Raw genomic sequence first — 11,284 nt, forward strand, 5'->3', positions numbered from 1 at the left:
TTGTGTGCATGAGGAAGTTAAAAACCGCTACGTCTGCAGCAGGTCAGGAGTGAAGAAAAGGGGCGGTGTGTGTTAATGTGGTTGTGGGATGGTAGACATAAGAAAACTACAGCTAACCTTTGAACCTCCTTCCTTTGTTATCACAAAAAATCACGGGACAGTCACCGCTTGTAAAGACAATCATGGAGACATGACACAGAAAGACTGTTTGAGGAATAGGCTATGTGACTGTTCGGAGAGCAGAAAAGCTGCGAGTCAAGCAAAGGGAAGGAAAACAGTTTTCCCGGATGCGCTTTCTGTCTGGTTTGTATCGGTTTCCCTAAAGCTGGCGTTCTTTTGCTATGATCTTGTTCAGACTGAAACAAACAAATAATTGCTTGTTATATTTCTTTCTGCAGATATTTAATGTAGGGCTTGATTCAAAACTTTCTGGGGCAGACAACTTTTGGGATTAGTAATCCATGGGATATTAATCAGAATATATTTTAATCCTTCTCTGAAACCTTGAATTTGAACCCTCTGAGGATTTATTAGTCTAAAGTAAGTACATCTTTTGTCATGTTCGGGTTTGTTAGACATAATTCTGCTTAATTTTTCAATGTTGTTTGATTGATAACTCATTTATTGACTAATATGTAAGTGTTTGTACGATTTATTGATTAATTTGTAAGCGTTTGTAAGAGTGCAGCATCTGTCTGTATTTGGCAAACTATCATTTATATATAAAATATAAGAGTAGATATGCTATCTTTAAATCAACTGCAGTTTATTTTTATTTATTTATTATTATTATTTTTCAGAGAGAGAAAAAAGTATAAACTTTACTGTAAAAATGACATCGGTGCATTTTAACCCTGGATTAGATTCCAAGGAAGTTAATAGGTAAGTGAAAAGCATTCAATTAAAGTTACTAACAGTTCACCAGCATCATGACCTTTACTCCCCCGACTTTGAGTAATTCAGCACTATTCCCAGCAGAATTACATGGTGTGTTAAACAAATGACTCGAATGTCTGACGTTTTGTAAGCTTAACATTTCTAGAATGATGCAATGTTATGTTGTATCTTTTATCTATGTATCTATGTTGGAGCAGTAATGGAGTGAAAGAGGAGGCAGAGGTGCGGATTGATGATGGAAAGGAAGAGACTGAGGATCCAGACACCATGTACCAGTAAGTAAGTTTATAATTTGTTGACATTGGGATATTTTGAGATTAATTTTCTTATGCCTTTTTCTGTATCTGGTTTGTTTTGCAGTCGTGTCCAGAAAACTATAGCTCCTTTTGTGATGTCTTTTGGTTTTCGGTGAGTGGGATCATTTCATTTCAGAATGTCACATAAAGAGGCTCCCAGGACCTATAAAATCCAATAAAAGTGTTTGTGATCTTTTACTGTTTTTCCAAAAATCGATTTTAGACTTTTTTTATTATTATTATTAGGGATGCACCGATACCGATACTGGTATCGGTATCGGCTGGCTTCTGAATCAGCTACTGTTTTGTTATTAGTTTTAAGTATTTGCTATTGACTGTTCAAATGCGGAGTTTTGAGCATCGTGTGTGTGTGCGCGCGCGCGCGCTCGTGTGTGTGAGAGAGAGGGAAAGAGAGACAGGGTCACATCACAGTGGAGGCAGCTGTCATAACCGTGGCTTGTGTACTGCAAACACATACCAGCTTCATCACTGTGTCTGTCACACGACTCTGTTCCCCTTTCAGGCTCTGTCTTTATATTTATTTTGAAAGATGAAGCTCATGATTATGGTAAGGGGCATTACATTTCCGACGAGTGCTTGCTAATTATTATTATTATTATTATTATTATAGGCTGCTTCTCTTCTTATTTGCAGTGTTTTTGGCCTTGTACTGATCATTGTAGATATTGTTCTGGTCATTGTGGACTTGTCCCTTTCCAACGATAGTGGTGATGTTAGAAGTGCACTAGAGGCCATTTCTCTTGTCATCTCCTTCTTTTTCCTCATTGATGTGCTGCTCCGTGTATATGTGGAAGGGTTAGTAGTTTTTAAAACTAATTTTGCAAATTTCATCTTTCCTCTTGCATCACTTAAAGGGGTCATATGATGCGATTTCAAGTTTTCCTTTCTCTTTGGAGTGTTACAAGCTGATTGTGCATAGATAAGATCCCTGAAGTTGCAAAGACTAAAGTCTCAAAACCAAAGAGATATTCTTTATCGTTACATTTACGACGTGTGCTTGTGGTGTTCGGCCAATCACAGTGCACTGGGTCAGCTGGCCAATCAGAGCGGACTGCGCTTGTCAAAGGAGGGGACTTTGTAGAAAACGAAGCGTTTGAGAGAGGCGGGGCATATAGGACCTACAATAATGTACAGTATTTGAAAAATAATGTGTTTTTTGAACATTAAAGCATGTCAACATATTCTGTTACACCAAATACACAAAATAATGATCTTTAAAAAAGCATCATATGACCCCTTTAATTCAAACGTCATTTACAAAATGCTTTAGACTGACGGTAACCAATAGTGCTGTAGTGCTTGATTCACATGATGAGTTGCTCATGATAGGAAATGATCTGCAGGAAACACATTTCCGGTTTGTTTTTCCCCAAATAAGTTTTTATCACTCTGGACTAGTTTCCTAGAACTCAAGCACAAAAATAAGTTAAATGGCAAACAAGCTCTGCAATATGATTATGTACAGTATAAGCGTTATCAAAACCTGGTGCAAAGGTATTATTTTACACATTCAGGATCTATTCCTTAGCAATCTCTGATAAACCATTCTTCAATCATCATCTTTCTCAGATTCAAGGTGTATTTCAGCTCAAAGCTGAATATAATAGATGCTTGTATTGTGGTTGTTACCCTGGTGGTCACCATGATCTACGCATTCTCCGATCTCTCCGGAGCCAGCCTGATTCCCAGGTATACAGCAGATTTAACAGAACATGCTCACATTTCACCCAATATTATATTAGTATAACGACATTAATATGGTGTGTTTGCAGAGTGGTCACTTTCCTGAGATCTCTGAGGATATTGATTCTGGTACGTATCTTCAGACTGGCCTCTCAGAAGAAAGAGCTTGAAAAGGTCACCAGGAGAATGGTGAGTGACACCAAGAAACTGTTGTTTGTCTCATTTTGTGGTGTGGTCATTATAATAACTGTGATTGTGTCTCTTTAGCCAATGAGTGTGATTTCTATTTGATTTGCACTGCTTTTTAAAAATCTGTTTCAATGTCATAAGATGTATATGCTCACCAAGGGTGCATTTTTGATGAAAAAATACAGTAAAACCAGCAATATTATGAAATATTATTTAAAAATATATATACAAAATTAATTATTCCAGATTTTTGACTGGTAGTGTACTTTTCATTCCATTTTTAAATTACATTTATTTTCCTCATTTAGTTTTTAGTCTTCTGTTTAGTCTTTTTCTTGTCTTTGTTTATATGTTCTTAAATTATTTTTACATTTCTCACTCTCACGTAAAGCAATTTTTCTCGTATGAAATGTACTATATAAATAAACTTTCATAATTCTCACAGGTGTCCGAGAACAAAAGGCGGTACCAAAAAGATGGATTTGATCTGGACCTCACTTATGTCACAGGTTTGGTTGCTTTTTGTTATTGTCTTTTTTTTGTATAGCCCTTTCATTTAATCTTCATGTTTTTTTGTCTTTTATTTAGCATCAGATGTACCTTTTTAAATTCACACGAACCATTATAAACGACATCAAAATGAATTAATTTGCAAACCAAAGTGATTCATCATTGGTCTTCTTTCTCTTCAGAAAGAGTCATTGCCATGTCTTTTCCATCTTCTGGGAAGCAGGCACTCTATAGGAACCCTATCAGAGTAAGACACCAGCATGACTCAAACGTTTAAGAAGATTTGAATTGCATGTAAAGTAGTTTAGATATTTGAATTGTTCATTGTATGATCAGAATATAAATGACACATTTCAGGAGGTCGCTAGATTCCTGGACACCAAGCATGTGGATCACTACAAGGTGTTTAATCTCTGTAGTGAGTAGACGATTTTCTTCATGATTGTGATCAGATAATTTTGCCTTAATTGCTAGTAAAGATCATTTCTACAGTCTCATAATTTCTAAAAGGCATGATAAAGATGGTGGCTAATCTGACGTCTTGTTTCAGGTGAGAAGGGTTACGATCCAAAGTTCTTTCACTATAGAGTGGAGCGTATTATGATAGATGACCATAACGTGCCGTCACTCGAGTAAGTGTGCTGCCAGCACAACTGAACATCAAAACATGTTGCAGAAGTGTATTTCTTAGCAAGCATGTTGTCATCTTTGAGGCGTGATTGAAGCTCTGTCTGTTGGTAATGCTGTCAGAGATATGCTGCGGTACACGGCCTGTGTTAGGGAGTGGATGGCGGCAGACTCCAGGAATGTAATCGCCATCCATTGCAAAGGAGGAAAAGGTCTGTTGTTTGATGGGATTTCAGTGTTGTTTGTGAATGCAGTCTGTCTGAAGTGTTTAACAGTTTGGGTTTTGTTCAATAGGGCGGACTGGGACTATGGTGTGCACGTGGCTCATCGACAGCGACCAGTTTGAGAGCGCACAGGTACAGCCTGCTCATCCATGTTTACATTTATTTAATCCTTCTCATCCAGGATTGTGTTCAAATGTTCTTAAAAAACCATCTTACAGGAGAGTTTGGACTACTTTGGGGAGAGACGGACTGATAAAAGTATGAGCTCAAAGTTCCAGGGTGTTGAAACTCCCTCACAGGTGTGTGACACTGGATTGGAAGCCATGAAGCCAACAGTAACCAGTGAATGTATATAGTCCTTTTTTTAACTGATAAATGTTCTGTTTGTTTTGCACTTGCAGAGTAGGTACGTCAGTTATTATGAGACCATGAAGAACCAATACAACCTTCAGCTGCCACCTCAGAAGAGCCTGAAAATAAAGAGCATTCGAATCCACTCCATCGCAGGTGAAACCAAGCCTGTAGTCAATTATTATTAATACTGTTATTATAAATATATTACTTATAAAACGTATTCATTTAAACATGTGAAATATGTGAAATAAAATGTTTATATATTGAAAATAAAAAAGTAATATATATATATATATATGTATGTGAATGAAGAGTTGAATGTGAAATAATATATTGCAAATATTCATATTGAATGATATATTCAATATTAAAATGTATTTTCATACAACTTAATATTTAGGTATTAAATTTTACTTTAAGTAAACAAAGGAAAAACTATGGTAGATTGTATAGAAGCAGTGTACTTTTCCCATGGCTGTGGTTGTTGTTCAGGTGTAGGGAAGGGTAACGGGAGCGACCTGAAGGTGAAGATCATAGTGAAGCGAGAGCTTGCCTTCCAGTGTGTTTGTGCCAAACAGCAGAACTGTGCGGTAAGTATCTAAAGCTAGTCATGATTGTCAGGTTTAACACATTTCTCTATGTTCTATATAAAAAAGGGCAAAGCAAGCAACTTTAAGCGTACTAAACACTTATCTAAGCACAATACTATGTAGCTACATTCCTGAACGTCCTGTCGTGTTTTTTTTTCTCCAGGTGTTTCCTGACACTGGTAACAATGCCGTGATCATCAGTTTACAGGAAGGGCCTGTTGTGACTGGAGATGTGAAGGTCATGTTTGAGTCCAGTGCTGTAAGTCTCCACTATTAGTATTTAATTGACTCATATATTTGATGAAGTGTTGTCAGCAGAACGTTTAAATGAGGTTCACTGTTGCTTGAACTCCTTTTTTCTCTCTGTCCAGGGTTTGCCAAAGGGTTACGAGGACTGTCCTTTCTATTTCTGGTTTAACACCTCTTTTGTTGAGAACAACAGGTGGGATTTTTTGTCAGTAGTTTTGGACGTTTTTTTTTTTCTTTCTTTGGAGAGCTGAAATCTTTGTGTTGTTGTTTGTGTCATAGACTGTATCTTTCGAGGGAGGAGCTGGACAATCCACACAAATCTAAGACCTGGGACATATACAAGGAAGACTTTGGAGTGACGTTGTCTTTCACAGACCCTTGAGGAGAAAATTTTCTGACAGTGGATGATGTTTACCAATTTAGTCCTTTCTTATAAGTAGATGTGTCTCTTGAGGCATACTTATGATGAGCTGCAAACTGAAGCCAATGTAAACACTCCAGATAAACCTACAGATATATAAGATCTGAATGTGTTTTTTTTTTTTTTGGTAAAAATGTTTTCATTACATTGTATTTCCTTGGTTGTCTTTTTATGTGAAAAAATGTATTGGAAATTTTCAGTACTTTAGTTTTTGGTAGTTGTACTCCGCTTCTATTTACCTTTGGCAGCAGTTAAAATGATTCTGTGAAGGAAATTATACAGAACGAAAGTATTTACATATCAAACACCTGCTCACATGAAAAATATGTGTTTAAATATTTCCTGAGTACATGCTGTCATCAGGTATGATCTATGATGACTCCTAGTGGTTCTGTCCTGCACTGCCTCACATTTTACACGTTTTAAGTATTGAACGATTTAGAATATTTAGAGTAACAGCACGAGTCACGAGACTTGCCCATTTTACGGTTTCAACAGACTGTAGTTAGAATTTGAATGCCATATCTTAAACCACTTATTGCAGTTGGGTTTAATTAATACGAAATAATGAGAATCATTTAAATACACATTTAAAAATTTAGATAAATATGTATCTTTAAATATTTTCAATAGATATATCATGCTCACAAACGCGGTGTTTATTTGATAAAAATACAGTAAAAATGGCAATATTAAATAACTACAAAACTGTTTTATATTTGAATATATTTGAAAATGTAATTTATTCCTGTGACGCAAAGCTGAATTTTCAGCATCATTACACCAATCTTTTGAGTCACATGAGCCTTCAGAAATCATTCTGATATGATTTGGTACCTAATCATTTCTCATTTTTATCAATGTTGAAAACAGTGACTGCTTAGTTTTGTGGAAACGGCAATACATTTTTTGAAAATGATATGTATTGAAAGTTTAAAGGAACAGCATTTATTTTTAACAGAAATTTGTGATAACTGTCACTTTTGATTCATTTAATGCATAGCTGCTCAAATTTGCTTTTTCAACAAAAATATAATCAATCACAAACATTTGAACAGTACTGTACATGACTTAAATCTACAAACAAATCACCTTGCAAAATATTTCTTTATTTAATAAAGACCTTCAGACAATCCATTCAACATTCATAAAATCCCACTATAATTACAAACCCATTTTCAGAAAGTGTGACAGTTCACAGAGAAAAAAAATTAAAAATCATGATTTTTACCAATTAAATCAATTGTGTACGATAATAAACCATTATCTTTTATAACTGGCCTTCAACAGACTCCAGTGTGCAAACTACAGGTCAATGCAGGAAATGATAACACAAAACACTTCTAAAGTGACGCAAAACACACCCAACAACATAACTGAGAATGAGGACTGAGACATTTGAGCAGCTGTGGTTTTTATGAGGCACTAACACACCACATGATTCAGTGAAGTCACTACCTGTTCCACTTTCAACCAGTTATACTTTACTTTGGTTCTCTGCTCTAAATTACACATCTTCACAAGAACTGCCGAGTTTTTAACCCTATCTTGACTAGATGCCTTAAGGCTTTTAATACCAACGTTGTCCATAGCAAGTCAGCTTTTGATGATCTCAAGGACAAATGTAACAAATGCTACAAAAAGAAGTTCAAATGAAAGTGCTAAATGAATCAAGAGTCTGTGACGTCGGCGTGGTATTAAACCCATTAGACCTCTATGGCAAGTTTCATATTTTCTCAACACATCGTCTTCCTAACAGAGTGTTTATCTCCGTGTAGCACTTCACAATGCGTTAGAAGGTCGTATCGGCCACTGTGCAGGAAGCAGATTAGTGACGTCTTGCAAGTGTCTGTGCAGGGCTTTGAGACGTGGCCTTTATGAAAGAGGTACCAGAAGCGCTGGAAGACATGGTCATCATTCTTCATGACTTTGATCAAAGCGTCCATGTCTGAAGGGAAGAGTGTGGACAAACCGTAGGCCTTAGACGCGCGGTACAGTAAGGTCCATGATGGGTTGGGGTCAGGCTTTGAGGGCAGGTTGTTGGCAAGAGTCAGGTTAAGAATAAAAGTCTCGTGATCCAAAACCATCCAACTGCTGCCTGGGTAGTTTCCATCCACGTAATACACGCGATATCCTGACCATAAAAGCATATTACAGCAATAAGCCATCATTTTGTGGGACTAACTAAATGCTAAAATAAAAATAACTATATGCTAAAAAATAAATATAATTAAACGCTAAAATGAAATGTAAAAACTACATAAAATAAAGCAATGCTAAAATAATAAAAAAAAAACTAAAAATAACAATATGCAAAAGTAAAAAAACTCCGTAATAAAATAAACTGATTAAAAAAAATAGTGTAGAAAGCACTATACAATTAATGATTATTTTATGAATAGAAAGTTCAAAAGAAAAGTATTTTAAAAACTTTTTTATAATAACGGTCACTTTTGATTAATTAGTATTACTTTCCTCTAAATAAATAAAAAATAAAAAGTAGTAAAATAAAAAATAAAATCAAAATAATAATTGATTTTACAATGAAAAAAAAAAGGAAAAAAAATAAAAATAAAATATACATCAACTAATATGGTTTAGTGAGTACCTGGGTTCAGGTTGACGTAAGTGGTCACACTTGGGGCAATGAAAGCCACACTTAGTGGACGTGTCAATGTATCTTCATCATAGAACATCTGAAACTCATCGACATGTGTGTGTCCGAAAAACTGACCAGTTATGGTGCTTTCATATCTGGAATATGAAAGAGAATTATAGAGGAAGGAACCAGACTGATTGCTAAAGTGAACCATTAACCACTGCATTACATACACCTCCAGATACATATGGCAAATAAATACAATTATCTCAAAACCAGGCAGTTAGAGTCAACATGACCCATTTTTACAACACTATGAAACTTGTGATCATAAAAGACACTGTTATAACCCTTTAAGCTGCAGTCACGCAGCTGTGCTGATTCAGCCACGGGTTACAACAGATGAAAGTGAACTCTTGTGTACAGCAGGACGGGCCATCCTATGTGTTCACAGAAAAGTGACTGACCTGTTCACTATATGATAGTAATTCCAACTCCAGCTGCTCAGGCAGAGTCCCGGGGGGATGTGACCGATGATGTGGACCTGAGAGACCAGCGGAGACAGACAGAGCTTTGCTTAGATCTGGTTATTAAACAAACCTAAACTACCCACCCCACCAAAAAAAAAAAAAAAACGCAAACTAAAATTTAAGATATTCAAGATAAACCAAGATTTTTGGTTTTGTTTTGAAAATGAAAAGAAAAAAAAAAAAAAAAAAAAGTTGTGGTCCCTCTTACAACATAATTGGAGTAACATTTAGTAGTAGAAGGATCATTGGCATCTAATATCAAATGCCCAAATACAAACATATGTGCAACAGCAAAATTGCAAGTTAAAAATCGAAACTGCACAAAAACCAACAGTCACACATCCGCTTCAAGCTGGTCTGACTCGAGATCAGTTGCCTGGATGTTTAAACACCCCCTAACCCACAAACACTAACGCTGCAACTTGTTAAATTGCTGCAGCAAGCAAACGGCTTCAACATCTTTTTGGTTTCCTGTGCTCTTAATACAAAATAAGATGTTTTCTGGTTTCTTTCTGTAAATTTCTTGTACCTTCTCTCCCTTGTTCTCTGACTCTTGTAGTATGCGAATGAGCCACTGTAGCTGATCCGCCGGGTCTGTGGAGTTCACCATCAGCCAGTAGTTCTCTCGTGCACAGAAGTTCATGTTCAAAGACACCACCCTCAAACCACGCTGAACTTCCACTGTGTAAAACCCTCCATGCCTAGAGAAGACAAAACACATACATATAAATAAATAAAATAAATGTGTATGTTGATAATAATAATGATAGTAGTAATAATAAAATAGTTAAAAAATAACCACAATAATAATAATAATAATAATAATATAAGATGTGTTAAAGGGGACAAATATCTAAATAGCCACATTATATTATATTACAAATAAAAATAATAAAAAATAATTAAATGGTAATAATAATAATAATTTAATAAGATACATTCCAAGGGGTCAAAATATAAAAAATGGCCACATGATTATGTATAGGAATAAAATAAATAAATAATTTATTATTTTTATTATTAAATAAGATACATTCCAGGGGCATACATATCAAACAGCCACATGATTAAATAACAATACAAATAATAATAATAATAATAAATAACATTAAGAAAAATAATATAGTCTTTATAAAGTCTTTTCCATCAGTACTTTACCGTATCGTCTCCAAGGCTTCCTCTGGCAGCCAGGATGCCCACTCCTCTGCCATTGTGTCATAAAGCCAGTGGGACGACCGATTGCCATGTACAAACGGAGGTGGGAAACTATTCACTGGTGTGCTCTCGTGATTCCCAACCGCTGGGTAAACGGTTACATTAGGCCCCAGGTGTTTGTGTATGAGTCTAGTGATGGTGACAAGCTCGTTCAGCTGCTGTGCCCGGGTCTGAGACCAGACGTTGTGTGCTGGAATGTCTCCTGTCCAGTACACCCAATCCCACGGGCCAGATTTGGCTACGTTTTGGAGAAGGTTCTCTACTGTGCGCAGAGGCAGGTCACACTCGCCATACGTGCCCCAGTATCCGGCTCCAGTGTGCTTCCAACTGGCCCTTCCAGAGTCATTCCGACAGCACAGTGGCATCTTACAGTCCACAAGACTGCCCTCAGCGTACTGCGCATCCCAGTGGATATCCGTGAGGAAGAGGATTCTGCTCTGTGGAGAACCCGGTTTGGGAGGAGTGGGCGGTTTAACTGGGGGTTTGGGGATCCGTGGGAGAGACACATTCCAGTGGGCATAAATATCAAAATGGCCACAGGTAGGTCCAACCAGTAGAGCACAAGCCTCTGAGGGCCAGAGGAAGGACTCTTGGAGCGCACGGATGAAATCATCTCGGAAGAGCTCAGTGATTTCTCGGCATACTTGCGGCTCGGCCAGATGCAGACGAACACAGGCCTCTCCCAAAGCATGTGCCACACGCTCCATGTTTGAGTCACTCTGTTAATAAAGGTTTAGGTTAAAGCATAAAAATATGAATAATTATAAAAGAAAATAAAAATTGTAAATATATTAGTAAATAAATGTACATAAAAATTATACAAATACATATATAATAAACTTTTAATATATATATATATATATATATATATATATATAT

At 36.4% G+C, this 11,284-nt stretch overlaps 2 protein-coding genes across 2 annotated transcripts in view; one reads left to right on the top strand and one right to left on the bottom strand.

Moving 5' to 3' along the window:
- On the top strand, positions 1-6,168 carry LOC107718790 (phosphatidylinositol 3,4,5-trisphosphate 3-phosphatase TPTE2-like). Its single transcript, XM_016526016.1, has 20 exons — positions 1-303; positions 399-540; positions 801-882; positions 1,095-1,172; positions 1,258-1,305; positions 1,848-2,009; positions 2,784-2,903; positions 2,987-3,086; positions 3,532-3,595; positions 3,779-3,843; positions 3,954-4,014; positions 4,147-4,228; positions 4,347-4,435; positions 4,518-4,579; positions 4,666-4,746; positions 4,849-4,954; positions 5,294-5,391; positions 5,555-5,650; positions 5,763-5,833; positions 5,920-6,168. Exons 3-20 carry the CDS (start codon positions 833-835, stop codon positions 6,020-6,022), a joined length of 1,536 nt encoding a protein of 511 aa, XP_016381502.1. The 5' UTR covers positions 1-303; positions 399-540; positions 801-832; the 3' UTR covers positions 6,023-6,168.
- A 969-nt stretch (positions 6,169-7,137) lies between these two features.
- The window catches only part of LOC107718723 (sphingomyelin phosphodiesterase-like), a 5,554-nt gene continuing 1,407 nt past the window's right edge, over positions 7,138-11,284 (bottom strand). Inside the window, exons 2-6 of the mRNA XM_016525926.1 lie at positions 10,349-11,124; positions 9,720-9,891; positions 9,128-9,204; positions 8,670-8,815; positions 7,138-8,195 (exon numbers count right to left, since the gene is read on the bottom strand). Coding sequence (XP_016381412.1) covers positions 7,798-8,195; positions 8,670-8,815; positions 9,128-9,204; positions 9,720-9,891; positions 10,349-11,124 — 1,569 coding nt within the window. The 3' untranslated portion in view covers positions 7,138-7,797. The remainder of the gene's footprint in view (positions 8,196-8,669; positions 8,816-9,127; positions 9,205-9,719; positions 9,892-10,348; positions 11,125-11,284) is intronic.

This window comes from Sinocyclocheilus rhinocerous, unplaced genomic scaffold (assembly GCF_001515625.1).
Source record: "Sinocyclocheilus rhinocerous isolate Xijiao unplaced genomic scaffold, SAMN03320098_v1.1 scaffold1655, whole genome shotgun sequence".
Classification (NCBI taxonomy): Eukaryota; Metazoa; Chordata; class Actinopteri; order Cypriniformes; family Cyprinidae; genus Sinocyclocheilus; species Sinocyclocheilus rhinocerous.

What these genes read in the sequence shown, in the direction of transcription:
- LOC107718790 (XM_016526016.1), top strand. Translation starts at nt 833, where the DNA reads ATGACATCGGTGCATTTTAACCCTGGATTAGATTCCAAGGAAGTTAAT. An exon ending in GTGATGTCTTTTGGTTTTCG is followed by an intron (nt 1,306 to 1,847) that starts GTGAGTGGGATC and finishes TCTTATTTGCAG; the next exon opens with TGTTTTTGGCCTTGTACTGA. An exon ending in GGACCTCACTTATGTCACAG is followed by an intron (nt 3,596 to 3,778) that starts GTTTGGTTGCTT and finishes CTTTCTCTTCAG; the next exon opens with AAAGAGTCATTGCCATGTCT.